At 41.8% G+C, this 17427-nt stretch overlaps 2 protein-coding genes across 3 annotated transcripts in view; both read right to left on the bottom strand.

The window, feature by feature from the left end:
* The window catches only part of LOC118775947 (potassium voltage-gated channel subfamily C member 1-like), a 71612-nt gene extending 64918 nt beyond the window's left edge, over positions 1-6694 (bottom strand). For both annotated transcript variants that reach the window (XM_036525939.1, XM_036525930.1), the window contains exon 1: positions 5807-6694. The gene's annotated coding sequence lies outside the window, so the exon portion shown is untranslated. The remainder of the gene's footprint in view (positions 1-5806) is intronic.
* Positions 6695-12842: 6148 nt separating this feature from the next.
* On the bottom strand, positions 12843-16483 carry LOC118786459 (protein lin-7 homolog B). Its single transcript, XM_036541519.1, has 6 exons — positions 16412-16483; positions 15558-15676; positions 15023-15094; positions 14652-14861; positions 13907-14070; positions 12843-13305 (listed from the first exon to the last, which is right to left on the bottom strand). The coding sequence occupies exons 1-6, from the start codon at positions 16467-16469 to the stop codon at positions 13284-13286; spliced, it is 645 nt and encodes a 214-aa protein (XP_036397412.1). The 5' UTR covers positions 16470-16483; the 3' UTR covers positions 12843-13283.
* Positions 16484-17427: the final 944 nt, after the last annotated feature.

Below are 17427 nucleotides of genomic sequence, written 5' to 3'. Positions count from 1 at the left end.
CAGCATTTTAAGAGAATAAACACGAGCACTTACAATGCAACAATATACACATCTTGACGACGACAGTTAAATGGACGACAATACAAACATGCTTAAGAGCAAAATGAACAAAAGCAAGAGTGAAACATAAGAACTGTATAGCTTGGATTGTGCTTGTTCGGTATTGAAATACCGAGTCGGTTTCCAGATTTCAGTACCACGGACAGCGCAGTCAGCGGTTCGTCTGTTTGAGGGGCTACGCGAGGTAACATATTCTTACTTTACCGGACCAACTGAAAATCAGAGGAAATTGAGTCTAGTGTTTTTATTCTTGTTCTGAATTACTTTCACCGCAATAGATTGATTTTTTGAGTACAAACTTTGTCACTAAAAGCATAATACTGTATGCAATGCTTTAGTAATTCTTGCGTTTCTTTAATGAGACGGTGACTGCATTGATATTTTGATATATATTGATATTTTGTCTGCGCGTTTCTCCAAGGCATGATATCATTCATATACATACACACAGGTTTAAATTCAGCAACAATACCACATGGAGGATTAGAGAAGTGAAAATTAAGTTTTTACTGGGAAAGTTATACGTAGAGTAGGGTAATACACTAAAGCTAAAAAAGCGTAACATACTATACGACAATTTGTACACGCTAAATTAGTTTTGGAAGCAACAAGACAAAATGTTGGTTATTTTCAAAACTTTTTTTCAGTTATAAGGTGTTACACCTGGTGCAAAAGAAAGAGTAGTTGGGAAGTCTGGTAGAAAGTGTGAAAGAAAGAAACTGAAAAAGAGAGTGATTGAGGGAGTGATTGGAAGGTGCAGTTATACTGATCAGCATGAAGTGACTGGCCCTTCACACAACAGCAGAGTGAAAAAAACAACTTTCTTTTAAATTAATGAAATGGCACCTTGACAAAAGTGTGACATTTAAGGTTAAACTGTGTTTTCATTTCTACAGTGACAGTATTTCCATACAATATGAAAGTAAACAGATTCCTGAAGAACTGGCTTTGAAGCACTCAGAACATGACAAGTTCCATTATTGTTAACACTGCGAGAGCAGCACAGGAGGAGGAGGGGGAGGGAAGATGGCGGGATGGTGTAAAGGGAAAGGAATAAAAACAGTAATTTGAGAAAGTAAAACAAGGTGGAAGGGCCTGCAGTGTTACTACACATTCATGCATGCACATTTATACTGTAACTACACTGAGGGCAGAAAGACGCAGAAACAGCTTTGAAGTAAATCTGGAAAGGTTTGAGAGCATGCTGAGGTACAGATTGGGCAACACAGCATAACTGCACAAACAGGACACCACTGGGACACCACCAGACATTAGCACCTACATTGTACTGTGTGTGTGAGAGAGAGAGAGAGAGAGAGAGAGAGAGAGAGGGAGGGAGGGTATGGGGGATTATTAGAGGAAATGACAGAGAAGTAGAGGCAGAAAGGGGGAGGGGAAAAGAGACAGTGATAAATTCGGAGGAGTGCTGACTGCGTGAAACAGGCTACCACAGTTGGCAGAAAAAAAGAAAAACCTACTGATTCACTGAAAGCGAGGGAAAGGGGAGGGGGCAGGGAGAAAGAGGTGCAGGAGAGAGAGAGAAGGAATACTAAGATAGAGTAAGGAGGAGCATTGTGAGGAAGAGGGAATAGAGAGAGAGTGATAGTAGGGACAGTGGGAAATGAAGGAAGATATAGAGAATGATAGGTCTGGGAGGATAGGACAGAAGGAAAGAGAAGCTGAAATAGAGACTGAATGCAGAGTGAGAGAAAGGAGAGAACATATAATATGAGGGGAGAAATGTGCATTCCAGAGAGAGAGAGAGAGAATGGAGGTATAACTGGAGGTGTTATGAAATAGGGTGAAGGAAAATTTAAAACCAGTGGATAGAGCCAGGAAACCAGAAGAAGCAATGCAAATAAGAATACATGGAGCCATGGAAAGGAGTAATGGGAGACACAAGAGCAGGAGGAAACAGAAAAAAGAGTAAACAGAGAGGACCCTGCATGGGAACACAGAGGAAGAAGCCTACACGAACAGCATCTGTCTGTCTCCCCATCACTCTCCCTGCTGTGCTCTAATGTGTCTGAATTAAGCTTGTTCTTTTCCAATGCAGTGCCAATTTTATTTTCTTTCTTGCCATCTTTTCCTTCTCTCCCTCTCTCTCTTGCTCTCTCAGTGCAGTGCTGAGGAGACACCCACAGGACAAAGGGAAGTACTGCAGATTACAAAATACTGCAGTCTCCTCCCCCCCCCCCCTTTCAGTGCGGTGTAGATGAGCTACGATATCCTCTCTCTGTCTGTCTGTATGTTTGTCTGCATTAATGCCCAGCACCAGCTTCAGTTTTGATGTACTACAGTACATATTAGGCTGTGAGTTCATCTCTCACAAATACATTTATATTGAAATTGCCACAGTGTCCAGTCTGTCACAGTTTATGCAGTGAATATCTCTTCTATAGTGTACAGTTTACATGGTCAGAGAGTTTATACTGTATTGATGTTTCTTCCATCTCTTTCCCTCTCTCAATGCACAAACATTCTTAGCACATACCTTCACAAGACTTGATCAGTAATGGTTAAAACAATATCTGTTGCTAAGCTTACATGACAGAGTGGAGAAAGGTGAAAAGAAGGACATCAAAAGAAGTAGACCGACTGAGGTATAAAAACAAACAGAGGTGAACAGGTACAGAGGAAGACAATGAGACAGCCATTAAAAAGGCTAATAGAGGTTACCAAAGTGACAGTGACAGTGACAATTTGGTGTCTGTAGCTCTGTCTGTCACTGCTTCTGCAATTTGTGTCTTGTCTTGTACTCCTTAGGGGAGTGACTGAAACAATGATAGAACTAGGAAGGGAGGGGGAATACAGAGAAAATGGCTAGAAAGTGTGATGATGGGGATCAGAAAGGATACAGAGAATGACAACGCAGGCAAGAGGATGCAAATTCTAACCATCAACCGTTAACACCCAGGGTACTATAAACACAACTCTTCATTCCACAGTAGTGCACCAGCAGGGCATTGGCCTGCAATTTGAACACAGTGTCCACATTACTGACTAACTCTGCTCTGCCTTCCCTGGGTGACTCTCCTGGGCTGAGCTGTGATTTTCCAGGTTAGTTTAAGAGAGAGACCCATTAATAAATCAGTAGACTGCAGGGGTGACCAGGCCTTGTGTGGGAGAGCCACAGCACTGCAGGTTTTCCAGTCCTGCTCCACTGAAATAGCCAGCAATGTCAGAACAGGGAGAAGCAATTCAGTTGATTCATTTGGAGCTGTAACTGGCTGGAGCAAGTGATTCGGTATTCAGGTGGAGCACAGGGCCCCAGGACAGTGGCTGGCCATGGATGGGACAATGATAGTGTCCTGCCCGCCTAAAGAGAGAGAAGAGGATGGCCACAGGGGCCTGTCCAGCAAGGTGGAAAGAGGCAGAAAGACAAGGGAGAGGAATATCAGGAAACAAAGAGATAAACAGAAGTGGTATCATCTCTGAGGGAAACCACTGGGACCGCCATGGTCACTATTATCTAAAACCTACAGTATTCCCAGGTTTAATCTCTGTCTAAATGTCCTGCTTTCTTGTCTTTCGCCGCTGAAGTTCTAATTAACAAAACTGCCCTTTCTGGTTAATTACCAGCTCAATGTAGTCCCCTGCTAGATGTAGAGGGAATATACAATGAAAGAGAGACAGGGTAAAGAGGAATATAATTGTGTTGAGCCAAGTCACATATGAACTTGATGGCAACTACTCATAGCAGGGGGAGAAGTGCAACGGCAAGGCAGAGAAAGAGGAAGCTGAGCCGGGCCAGGGAAGAAGACGGGATGATGGGAGAACAGCCAGACGAGAGAAGAAAGAGAAGGAAGAGGGATACACAAAGGGGGAGATGGAAAGAGGGAATCACAAAAACGTGGAGAGAAGAAGGGAGATGATTGGTAAAAGAGAGAGGGAAAGAAGGGAAGGTAGCATGACAAAACAAGATGAGTGTGGTAACTGTAAATTGGTTATTAGATTGTGGCCTTGTGGCTGTGTGGCTTGGGAACTGGTATTGTAGAAATGTTGCAGGTTCAAGTTGCAGGTGGACACTTGCAAAGGTACTTGGTACTTCCAGCTGTGTGCATGGGTAATGTGTGAAATGTAAGCCATGGACAGTGCCCTAGATAAAGGCATCTCCTTCTATACTATTAATAATGCTAGTAATGATGGTACAATACTAGTAATAATAACTCGTAAGGGCATGAATGGAGAGAACCAAAGGTAAATATGGAGACAGGAAGGTATGTAATTAAGATAGGAGATGAAGAAAAAAGTGTGAGAGAAGAGCAGAGTGTTAACACAAAATACGCAGAGGATGTTGTGAGTGGGTGTGCTCACATCTGATATTACAAATGTTTGTTAAGTGTCTCAGACATAGAAATAGTAGCAGAAAGTTGAGTTGAGACATGAATTAGAAGCAACACGGATGTATCTTAAGAGCTTGAATTAACAATAAAATTACTGAAATAGATTGTGTCAGTTTGTAAACACCATGTCTGTATATAATCTAGACATTCTCTGGCAATACTCAATAACATGTGATGGAATTTGGGGCAGTGTGTCCTTTTTAAAGCAGAAGGATAATTTCTAGGTTACCCTCCTAAAAAAAGAAGGAGGAAGATGTTGTCAAGAGGAGGAATGCAAGACACACACACCAAAGGCAACTGAGTTGTTTATACATATACAGATGAATAAGGTGGCATATATTAGGAGGAGGGTGGGATGCTGGTATATCAGAAGCAGATAGACAAAGAAGTTGATGGAAATTTATACTAAATGCACAGACGGGGCGGATTGAGAAAGACACATGGAAGGACAGCCAAAAACACAAACAGGTGAAATATTGATGATGTGATCGGAGATAGAGTGCTGGATGGGAGAGAGTCTATGAACAAACTTTTCAATTATTTACAATGTTTTATTGACCCTTATGACTTACCACCATCATCCCTCTTTTTCCTGACCTCTCTCTTTTGCCTCTTTCCCTACCTCTTCCACTCCTGTGCCTTCTCCCTTTGCAATTGTTACTCCCATTCTTTTTTCCCCTTCTCTCTCCCTCATTTTCTTTGATATCCTTAGTGTCACCTCTCCTTCCTCCCCCTTCCCCCATTACTTCCACCATGGTCCTACCTTCCTACTTCCTCTCTATTCCTACCCCCCCATCCCCATCCCTCATTTAGCTTACTCATCCCTTTGGAGACAGGGGTGCTTAGCAGCACTTACAGACTACTTAGAGGGCATACACGGAAAACACTACATAGAGGCATGACATACTGTTTTGTAGTATCCCACTGTGGTGTGTACGTGAAGGATTATACATCACAATGCAACGAAATACCATTAAATAGTGGTCATGTGCATTATACTGTTATCTGCATATTTGACATGTGTAGCCATGTAAAATATGGCCTAAATAACTGGTGTACGTGTTTAAGTTCACTCATTAACACTTATCCTGTGGCTGTTCACTTTATTAGGGACAGGGACAGAAATGAACACAGAGAGACATGCACACAGGCTGACACACGTAGTACAGCACGTAACACACAAACAGCTACACATACGCAGAAATAAGAATATTATGGTGCGATACTTGTTGAGTGTCCTGAACACAAGTGTAGATACAGCATTTCCGGATATATTATATATTTGCATACACAAATACATTCAGTACCAATAGCACATAATGTTATTAGGTGTGTTTGACCACCTGTACACAGACGGACCACTGCACAAAACACACACAAAAACCTATTCGAGTACTTACTTGCTTTGGGTCGGGATCGGTTCGTGTCTGTGTACAGTGTGCGTGTATGCAAACACACGCACATCAACACACAAACGCAAACAAAACGTTGATTTTTGGTTTGAATAATCGAAAGGACAATATTTTCCGATTTCTCTTCGGTTTTCAGTAGGAGGCGTCTGTTTTCGAGATAATTAAAATACTTAATAGGCTTGATGTAATTACTTATTTTGGATGCTTGATATTGTTGTTATTATTGTTCGTGTAACGTATTAATCACAGCACTGAGCTTGTCTATTAGCTGGATGCCTAATTTTCTCTCTCTCTCTCCCTCTCTCACCCAGTGGCGGCGGTGTCTCGCCTCAAAATACTAGCACATTTTTTTTTCAATTTCGAATACACCTCTTTCCTCCCTCCTGTATTGCGTTCAATCTTTGTCAATCCCTGCTGTCTCTTCCCTCTACCTATATCCCTGTCAGTGTGTTCTATCCTTCTTATTATTCGTCTTTTTCCTCCTCAAAGCGTTACAATCAATGCGGATTGAGCACCGGCTGGCAACACCTCTCTTGCACTCTGTTCCCTGCCACACACGTTTGTGCCAATTTCCTCCCTCTTCGTATCAGTGTCGTCTCTTCTTTTTCTTCGTTTTCTTAAGTCCACACGAACGACAGTATATGTGTCAGTGACCCAATATGGTTACAGTATACACAATCGCATAGCCTACTCGCCGACCGTGGTTATATTACCTAGAAAAACCCAAAAGACGTCTTGTGAATATATATTATATATATAAATGGCACGTTCTTTCTTCCTTCCTTCCTCTCCGTTTCTATACGTGTCGATGTGTGTATATTGGCATAAGAGGGATTCCCATGCAATCGGTTTTTCAATGTAGTGCAGCGGTCGGAATCTCTCTTCCTCTCTTTTTCTTTAAAGGGAAAGGTGCCACTTGCCGTCTCCCCTCCTCCCTACCCCACCCCTTTCTCCCTGTCTCTGTGTCATTTTCAGTCGCCTAGACAGCAGCAGAAATCTCTTTTCTTCGCACCTTCAGACATTGTGCAGTCATACATCAAATAACTATTTTATTTAGATATACTCTAGTACACACAGTGTCTCTCTCTCTCTGTCTCACACACACACACTGAAACGTATGAGAGTAATTTAATTCTAATAGATGAAATGATAGAAGTAGACTTATTACCACATAGTGAAAGACTGGAATTGAGGAAATGGTAATAATGGCATAATAAAAAAAATATCCAGAATGAAGTTTTTCCATGTCACAGTTCATTCAGTAATATATAACCCATCCCCCTCTGTTAAATACAGACTCAGAATTATATCTTCCCATGTATCTTTTCCAGTTAGTGAGAATGTGTACATTGTATCATTCTTCTTTCCACCAGTATTTATATCCTACCCTGTTTTTTCAATCATTATGTCAACTTTAATATGCCTGCTCTCCTTGTCTTTAAGACTCAAATAAAAATGAATGCTATTGGCATGCGTCATGTCAATTTGATCAATGAGGACTTACTGCTTGTGCAAAGGGGGTTTCATGCCTCTGTCTCACCCCTTGAATTGACATTGATAAAACATGTATGTCTATCAAAAACATACCACTCTTTAGTTTTTATATGTTCTTTTACCTGTGAGTTGCTATCTAATCATATTGCCTCACTCTCAGTCTCTCTGCCTTTATCTCTCTTTCCATATCACTGTCTCTCTTTCTGTCTAGCCATCTGGAATGCCGCCAGAAGGAGGGCGGGAGAGTGAGAGAGCAGGTGGGTGGGTAAGAGGCGATGGGAAGGAAACACTCAAGCAAATTCAGAGGCTAATTTGCAATGTGATGCCAAATCACTTCTCACTTTCTCGGTGACGCACACGCATGCACGGCACATATGGACAGCACTGTTCAGGTGTTCAATTACGGCTGCATTGATTACCACACTCTACACGTGACAGCAGTGTTTTCTATCTGTATTCATGTTTTGTATGGTCTAGTAGTCACGAAGTGTAAGAACCATGCTGATGTTTATGTATTGACATCTCACATCAGTTACAGTGTGCAATGCTGGTAACATTCAATTAGACCCTGTATGTATGTTTGCATGCTTGTTAAATGCTATGTAAATTAATAAATTAATATCTACTACTGCCAGCCTAGATCAATTTATTTAGGCTTATTTAGATTTTGAACAGTTTCAGTGCAAACATAGTAGTCATGGAAATTACATGGAAATAAGAACCATATTAGCTGTAATTTTGGATGAAACTAATATTTCCCTCAAATGAACATAACTTTGTTTCCCCATACTCACATCATTGATATCACCACAAAACCAAAAATATAAAATAATAGACCTTCCCACTAATGCAAGATAGCAAAAGGGCTTGGAGTTAGTGGGATTTGTTGGTTTTCTCTGTCTCTAGAGGGGCATAGGACACAGGTAGGTGGGGCAAGTAAGAATGACAGGGCAGGTTAGGTGGAGATTTGTAGGAATGCAGGCATGTGGCTTAGGCTCCACCCCCTCAGCTATGAATGGCTGCTTATGGGGGTGTGGCATCTACAGAGAGAGAGGGAGGGGAGAGAGAGAGGGGAGAGAAAGGGGGAGGGAGAGGAGAGGAGACATAGTGTGTTTGTTTGGCGGGGGGTATTGAAAACACCAGCAATACACAATACACAATACCCTTTTCTCATCACTCTGATGAATGCTGAACATTGGAGCTGCACTAATTTATATTGTGTTGTTTGTACAGATATGACATCATGAAGAAATTCTTGAAGATACTATAACGCAAGGGGGTTTCTGCCATAAAACCATGAAGATATTCTACTATAGTACAAGGTTTTTATTTTTTTACTATACAATCATAAAGATATGCTACTAAAGCACAAAGGGGTTTCCCTAGAATCAAGACACTTGCTAGATGAGGGTGACGTAGGCCTCCACATTCAAGCCAAAAGGAACAAAATGAACAGTGTTCTGGGCATTGGATACTGATTCATTATGTTACGCTAATCATGCCATGCACCCTGAGACATATGTCGCTTCATGCAGTTTTAATGGTAACTGTGGTACCATTAAGTAAATGTTAAGTGAATTTGAGCTCATTTTATAACTGAAGGGTAATCCAAGCAAGATCCGCAGGATTTTTATTCAAGATAAATAGTCACAAGTTGCCCTTAATCATCAGTGCTACAGACAGAGACTGTCTATGCTCAGACTTGATTCAGTTATTTCCTCTTAACTGCACTTCCATATTAATGTACAACACTGTGCTCCAGACACTGTCTGGTTAACGTCCTAAATGTACGATTTTGACATCAAACTTACTAGTAAAGTACTAAAAGTTTACCTGTTGTTTCAGCAACATATGCATTTTAAAACATGTATTTGGTTCACTATTGTATTCATTTTGTGCATTTTAAGAGGACCAAGAAAAATGTGTAGATTGAATTGTATTAGTATTATTAAAATAATGCAAACAATTGAGAGAAGTGGCTTAGTGAATACCTATAGATAACATAATTGTGACACAACATATTTGCCTTCATTGAATGTATGCATCTATAAAGATCACTGCATGGTATGCTAACATTGTAGCGCATAAAGTGCTGGTACAGCACATTCAGTGTTCTCTTGCAGTCAGTTCAAATGCATTGGTAACTACTGTAAACATTTTGAATCTGAGAGCCTACCATGATTTTTTTTCTTCCTAATCAAGTAACCCTCTACAGAAACATGATGATTTGGGCCTCAGACCACTCCAGTTAGGCTCAGCTTGGGTAACACTTGCAACAGAAGTGTCTGTCTAATACTCCCCTCTAGTGGTGCCTAAATGCCGAAATATCTATGTTCTGCCTGAGCTGCAATAATTTTCACTGCATTTTTACAGTTAGGACCTCATCTACCTCAAGCTGTCTGAACAATGCCAGATTGAAAATCAAAACACTGTAGACTGCTGCACACTGAATTTCTGACGCTGCGCAAACTCTTTTTAATGTGTGGTGACAGATGGGGAGCAAAATGAATGCAGCATCAACAGAGATGACATACAGGTATATGCCCCTTTGCCTGGCTGTCCCACCCATGAGCATCTGACAGGATGATCAATCAGAAGGTTACCGGACAGATTGCTCTCTGTCTCCCTGCCCCCCACACGCTGTGCCACCCTATGTTGTCTCCCCTCCCCCAGGCTCAACAAACTCACCCAGTTCTCAAGCCTTAAAGTGCTCCCTCAGTGGCCCCTCAGGAATGCTCAGTTTTCTGGGGCGGTCCTATACCTCACTGACCTACTTGCTGACCACTGTCACTGTGCCACCGCCACAGCCTCTGTTGGCTAAGGAAAAGGAGAAGGGAACAAAATAAAGTGCAAACAGGAATCAGTCAAGTTTATTTAAGGTTGCCTTGCAATTACATCCGTTGCATAGTACTGCTTGTAACAGCTGTAATGCTCAAAGGCTGTCACATCTAAAAACGTCTCACTCTGGTAAGAATAACCTAACTGTCAGAAAGGCTACCTAAACCTTTTTCCATGGTCAGACACAGAGTTAACAACCTGTTAAACCTTTTCGGTTAGAAATTTGTCTAGAAAAATGGCGAAACAACTGCTACGATGATTATTTGTTGTTAAGCTGTGTGCAAAATCAACCATAGTAAATGAGGAATATAAAACCAAAGCACTGAAGAAAGTCCTAGCATAGGAACTTGAGACACAGCAGATGTTTTTATCTTCTCCTTGATCTACCTGGCATTGTCCCTCATCAAACAAAATCTGTATTTGATTATGTCCTGTGAGAGGAAGAAAAACTGTTACAACCGTTCAAGAGAAAAGAACATCCGTTACCAACCTCCGCAACTTGTCTAAGGACCAGTTATAGTGGTGTACATTCACATCACTTCAGCAGAACACATCTGACAGTAGGATAAACTAAAAAAAATCTGGCATGGAGGTGGTTTCAGGTCACATGATCAGCACTCTGTGTCACTGGTCATTAGGTGAAAGGTCAGATTAGTGTTTGTCCAACAATAGGACTGATGCAGATGGTTCATTACTTTTAGTGATTTATCAAATGGCAGCTTAACACTTTGTGAGAAGATGCAGCAAACTGATGCAAGTGCATGCATATTTGTGACACCAAAGATGAAGCATGTATGGAAATACCAAAACTGTTGTATGCCCATTGGCAGTATAGTGTAATGACAAATGTGTTTTTGAATTGCTATGCTACAAGATTTTTAAGGTCCAGATGTTTGTATGAAACAAAATGGCCTTTGAGTGTGGAAGACATGTATTCTGCCAGACCACTTACATTTTTCACTGCCAGTGCAAACACTATGCCTTATACTGTACTACAACCTCCACCCTCTTCCTTTTCAAGCAGAAACACTTACAACACAATGGTATGACCCATGCAATGCATAGAATGCACAGAAAGGCAATGAAGGGTGTCAAACAGGATATAAGGAGAGAGGCAAGAACACGCCAGAAGCAAAATTTCAAGTTTAGGAGGGGGAGAAATTTAAATACAGAATTACATACATGTATGCATGCACGCGCACGCACGCACACACACAAACACACACACACACACACACATGCACAGCAAGTTACCTACATTTATGTAGAATGGCATTACAGATCTATGTAATGACTGAATTGTAATGATTATTTGAAAACTTGGCAGAGAACAGTGATCCTGACTTCTCCACCGCCTATTTCAAAATCTTTACTTAACTGTGTAGGTTTTCTATTTATGGACCAGGGCTGGAACACAGCCTATTACCAAAAGGTAGCAGGTTTCATTCCCAGGTGGTGTACTGCTATTGTCAGTGAATACCCACATGTATAAACTGACAAGGTGCAAACTGACAGATATCTGATTTTCCCAGGATGGGGGCATCAGCAAACAAATACTGGAATAATGAAAAAGAAGAATGCTTACAGGAAAGCACATCCATAGAGTTTTGACTAAAAGCGTTGTGGTTTCCAATTGAATCCTGCCCACATTCGTAACTGACTAGGGGCTGCATCAAGTTGCCTTTGTATTCAGCCCAACACACTCATTTCTGACACACAATGATGGAAGCCCCACAAGCGTCATTGGTGCATCGAAAGCCCACTTTAAAGGTACAGGAAGCCATTGCTTTTTCATTAAAGTCATCAAAACATACTGACTTTTAAGAAGCTCACTATAAACATGCTATTGTAATCAACAGTTATTGGTGATTCTATTTAACCTCCAATTAACTGTATTATCATTCTCAGTTCTCAGCTTGAGTCAGAAGAAACTTTAGTCTCTACTTCTTTCATCTGACAGCTTCAGAGCTCCAGCACAATGACAAAATGGCCTTACTGTCAGGAGGTGTAATTGTTTCAAATGTATTGGGTCCTCTGAGACAAGACTAAAAGCAGACAATCAGAGGATGCCTTATGTGTTCCCTCCTCGGTCTGCAGAAGGCTCTTGGCTCCTTTATAATCCAGCTGCAGGCTGCAGCACTGACTCAGTCATTGCTCCTCTGGGTAATGAATGAGTGGGGAAAACTTTATTAGATTAACCAATTCATTATTCCCTATTTCTCTCCCATGAGTCATGGTAAGGGCTGAACTGGAAGAATTTAGCAGCCAATGACACCAGTACTTTGTGGAGCAGGTGAAGAGCAGAGAGCAGGCGAGGTGTGACCTGGGGAGACGGAGGGAGAGGGGGCACAGGGCTGGCCAGGATGGCACCAGCACAAAGAACAACGCAGAGAAAAGCAGCCTATTGAGCAGTAGGAGCTTACTGCAGTCATAAAACACACAGGCGGAGAGAAGCAATGGGTGCGACAGATATGTGAGAGTGGAACACAAAGCAAAGTGAGGCATGGAGAGGTCTGATGGAGTGTCACAAACTTACTACCTCCGCTAGAAAGGTGGGGGGATAACAGGATCACTGAAAAATAAAATCTCAATGCTCATTTCTTAGACCTTTGGATTTATTACATAAATAAATAAATACATCATACATAAATACATAATATATATGCATTTGAGGATGACCTAACCACACGCAATATGCCTCTCTACATTAACACTTACAGAGCACTATCATTCTCATCTGTTTACATAGACATAGAGACAGTCCACTCAGATTGCATTTCATACACAAGATCAAATCTCCTATCTAATCAACACATAAAATTTGTAAATTAACAGCACAGATCCCAAGAAAGGTCCCTAGAAATTCCTTTGTATTTCCTTAATACAAGCTCTGTAAACCATCAAAACATACTTTCTTCACAGCATTACATTGAAGGATGTTTCAGGAGCTGGGTAGTACTTTTCAGCTCTTCTGATAACGCAGGCTATTACTTATATTTAAATTAAGTAACATCTGACAAGTGTCTAGATCTTGAAGTTACTTTAATTTCCTTTTCTTCTTATTCGTCTGGCTTCCAAGTGGACCAGAGGGCATGACTGGGTGGACTATGCCACTTGATTCAGGCAGGGTTGACTAGCCCCGGGACTCCAAGGACCTATAAGGTAGTGAGAAAGGTTTAACAAAAGCACAATTCATGATGGAACAGATCAATGCATGTAATGATACATATTACAGTACTTTAAGGATTCATTCTTGAGAACATTACAAGCCATTACCACTTCAGAAAAAACAGACCTGCATAAAGTGGTCTAGCTTTGAGCAAACAGCCACACTAAAACACACTAAACACACTGTCCTTTTATGGAAAAAAAAAAGATTATTGACATCTACATCAGTGAAGTCCTCTTCATATTCTGACTGATTTCAAACACCCACATGGTCTGGCAAGATCAATATTAGGCGGGGGGGGGATGGGGGGGGCAGAGATCTTTAAAGACTGTCCGCTTTCAGAATTCAGTATTTATTCACCCTGGATATGTCTCATAGAAAAGCATTTATTAATGAAGAGAAGATGTTGCATTGTGGGTGTAATCCTGGTGTGATAGTAAAATAGTATAGCAGTGCTAATTCAGAATCCATTGTATGGCACTAAATACACTTGCAAAAAGAACTGCAACGGGAGAATATAGTTTTGCAGAAGTGGCTCAGTGTGTAAAGGCAGAGAAAATCACAGATACAGAGGGGTGGACACTGACGAGTAGCTGGTGTGTTGCTGGTGCCTGCGAGCACTCCTCATCTTCTCAAATCGGGCCTCCATCTCTTCCAGCACCTTGGGAGTGTAGCGTACCACCAGCTTCACCGAGCCCTGTGCGGCCTTCAGCAGCTCCACTGCCTTCTCATGGTGTTCCCCCTCCACACTCTATACACACATAAAACACTGATCATTTTAACACTGTGTATCCACACTCATAATAAACACCAGAATTTACAAACAGTCACCCTGCACATCCCTCCTGAAATGATTAGTGAGTATCATTAGTGTAAACACTATGCTGTGCATACAGACATAAATGAGACCCACTGTTAACATGCTATCCTGCTTTGCCCACAATTTTTGTGCCTCTGTATGAAGGTACATAAACTAAGGCCAGCGGCTATACCACCTTGTAGGCTTCTGTCAAATGGCTGAAGGTACCTGGGTCCCTGACTGGTCAGCACTTGGAAGTGATTTGGGAACTCTTTGGGGAAAAACCACACTGCTTACAGAAGTGGCCCTGACTGGCCCTGTATAGTGTAGCCTTCTCACTACATCAAGTTGAAAACCAATACCCCTGAGCAGTGACAAGGACAATGTGCTGTAGGAGACCACATCTTTCAGTTAAGGTACTAATCTGAAGCCTTGAAACACTGGGCCCATTCATTATTTGGAAAAAAAAAAAACAGAAAACACAGGGAGAAATCAGTCTGGGATCACTTAAGAGTAGAACACCCCAGTCTTACCACTCCGTTCACAGACAGCAGTTGGTCACCCCTCTTGAGTCCACCCTGTCGGTCTGCAACTCCACCAGGGATGACTCTGGAGATGTAAATGGGGGAGTTCTGCTCTTTCCCTCCCATGATGTTGAAGCCCAGACCCTCCTCCGTTTTGGGGAGCTCCACAACCCGGGGGTGGGCATGACCCTCGCTGGCTGCAAAGGCTGCCACCGTGGCCTAGAAAGAACAGGTTGCAAAGCAACAAATATACAATGTGTGTGCACGTCATAAGCCAATGTTTCTGTTCGTCAGCCAGGGTCTTCTACAAATTCATAGGTAATATATTTAGTATGTCAAGCCTGGTTTTAGACATAGTCCAGGGAGGTACTATCCAATACCTTAGCTGTTGCCTGGGCACGCACCTCGGGTCCTCCAACAATGTCCAGGGTGTCATAGAGCTGCTCGTACACCTGAGACAGAGGGAGGAGTCATCAACTGAGTGTGTCAACACACTATGTCAATGACATGACACCAGTATATTAATGCATATAACGGCTTTAACTGACAGATAAGCATGTGTTTTAGATGCATACAGGGGATAATATCTAGGCCAAACTGGTCTCTGAGTGGCATAATACTTGTAAATATCAGACACTCTGACATGGTGGGAATAAATTTATTGAAACTCAGTAACTGCATTACTGAAAGTACTGATCTAGCAGAACACTGGATCTGGACTTATTTTAATTCAAATACATAGTGAAGTCTTGCATGTCATTGGTACAGTTCAAAATCAAACTTACATTAAATTGTGAGTATTTAGTAGGCACTGGCCATCCCAGGCCACACAGTGCAGTAACTGATGGCTGGCAGACACACTGAGGGAGGACAGAGTGCACTATGGCATCTGCGCAGTACTGACTCAGTAGGTACCTCTCTGATGGCAGCGCAGAACTTGCTTTGCAAGACTCTCTGGAGGGCCTGCAGTTTGGGAGGGGGCAGCTCCCCGCTCCTCTGCAGTCTGTCCAGCAGCTCAATCACCCTGCACACATCTTACCAGGAAACACACGAAGTGGGAGAGGGATTTTCTCATTTTTTCCAAACCACACAAAATCTCTCCTTTTCTGTTGTGTAGGATGGAGGTGAGAGTACGTGGACAGTGAATGCTGTGTTTAAAATGATTGGTTAGATTAGATTGATTGTCACTGTTGGGTGACATTAATGGTAATACGGCGAATATTTTTGTACAAAGCAAAGAACGTCATTTCTTGAATGCTAGTGAAACGGTCCTCACGTTGGAGTTACATACGTTAACAATAAGGTAAACATGTACATTTACACGGATCACACAAATAAGCCAAGCGCCAGCCACAAGTGGACCCAGGGACGAATGCCTTTTAACGTCATATTAACTGTTCTCTTTGCTTTTTAAAGACACTCAAAAATAATTTTTACTACACTAACTGTAGCGAATTAGGAGTACATTCAAACAACGTAAGATTCCTATAACAGCGACATTATTCGCCGTAACCAGCTAGCCAACAAACTGCAACTGCTACATACGAAATGGGGTAACCAGACGCATCGAGGCGAACTTTGTCAATTACCCGCCTCATTCCCAGTTAAAATTCCACAACTCCAATTGGCTATTAGTCCGTCCAAAGGAAAATGGAGGGGAATTTTTTTAATTTGCAGTTATTTAGAAGTCATTCGGCCATGGATTTCTCAAGCTTTCGTTTAATGCGCACTGTGCGCGTACAGGCAGATGTGATGCTACAGCCACTTACCCCTTTCTAATCCGAGAGGCTCCGACATCGTCGCCATGTCTGTTTTCCCCCCACACATGGAAATAGGGTGACATCATCGGGAACCTTCTGCTGCTGCGAAGGGGTGGGATTTTCTTTTCCAAGAGGAATGTAACGAAAGCCAATTTAAACGGCAGTTGTTAGCCGTTACTGGATGGGCAGTTTCCATGGTAGTTTATGGCAATATATGAACGGCGTAGACCAGAGGACACAACAGTTTCTAAGAGCAGCACATTTCCCCGTACGGAATTTACAGGTTATGGACTATTTTCCACAGAAGGACAATTAGACGTGCATATGCAGAATTGAGTTTCGCTGTTAAAGAAAATCAAAAATATTACATGCAACGAGGCAGACATTAAGATCACTGAAAAGATGTAGAAAACAATATTTGAATAAAAACTCCTTTATTTGTTGTGAAGAGAAAGGTTACAGAAAGTATAACCAGATATCACAGCTCAAACACGCAACAATCTGATGCTCATTCCCCATCTCATCCCCTTCCACCCCTCCTCTTAAATAAAAAAAAAAAAAAAAAAGAGCCAGCTACTACCCCCATCACCCCCCCCCCCCCCCCCCCCAATATGCACCCCACCTGCCTTAAATTAACAGAATGAGTTGTCATACAGATTCTCAACCCTGGTCTCAGTTCAGAGCGGATACAAAAGTTAACCTAAAACTAAGATACATACATTTTTATAGTATCTTCTTCACCTCTTGGAGAGTTTGATACTTTAACTACACTGCTCTGGGATTTTACAAGACATTCCTCTACGTATCATGCTAAACTTCGATCAAATAAAACCATTTAGAGCCGCTTACCAAAACAAACCACAGAGACCAGAGTAAAGAATTAAAATTCTGTTCAACCCAAGCTGCTCCGGTGCAAATATTTAACTGTGGAGCTATGAAATTTGGTCAAATATAACCCATGTACAACCAGCCATTCCATTTCAAACGGTCTGTGTCATCGTAGACAGACAAGATGTAGATCACTG

The sequence above is a fragment of the Megalops cyprinoides genome, chromosome 1 (genome assembly GCF_013368585.1).
Source record: "Megalops cyprinoides isolate fMegCyp1 chromosome 1, fMegCyp1.pri, whole genome shotgun sequence".
NCBI classification, from domain to species: domain Eukaryota; kingdom Metazoa; phylum Chordata; class Actinopteri; order Elopiformes; family Megalopidae; genus Megalops; species Megalops cyprinoides.
The sequence above is the reverse complement of the archived record's forward strand: the minus strand, read 5'-3'. Positions and strand labels throughout refer to the sequence as shown.

What these genes read in the sequence shown, in the direction of transcription:
- LOC118786459 (XM_036541519.1), bottom strand. Translation starts at nt 16,469, where the DNA reads ATGTGTGGGGGGAAAACAGACATGGCGACGATGTCGGAGCCTCTCGGA. An exon ending in GCCTCTCGGATTAGAAAGGG is followed by an intron (nt 15,677 to 16,411) that starts GTAAGTGGCTGT and finishes TTTCCTGGTAAG; the next exon opens with ATGTGTGCAGGGTGATTGAG. An exon ending in TCTGCGCTGCCATCAGAGAG is followed by an intron (nt 15,095 to 15,557) that starts GTACCTACTGAG and finishes CCTCTGTCTCAG; the next exon opens with GTGTACGAGCAGCTCTATGA.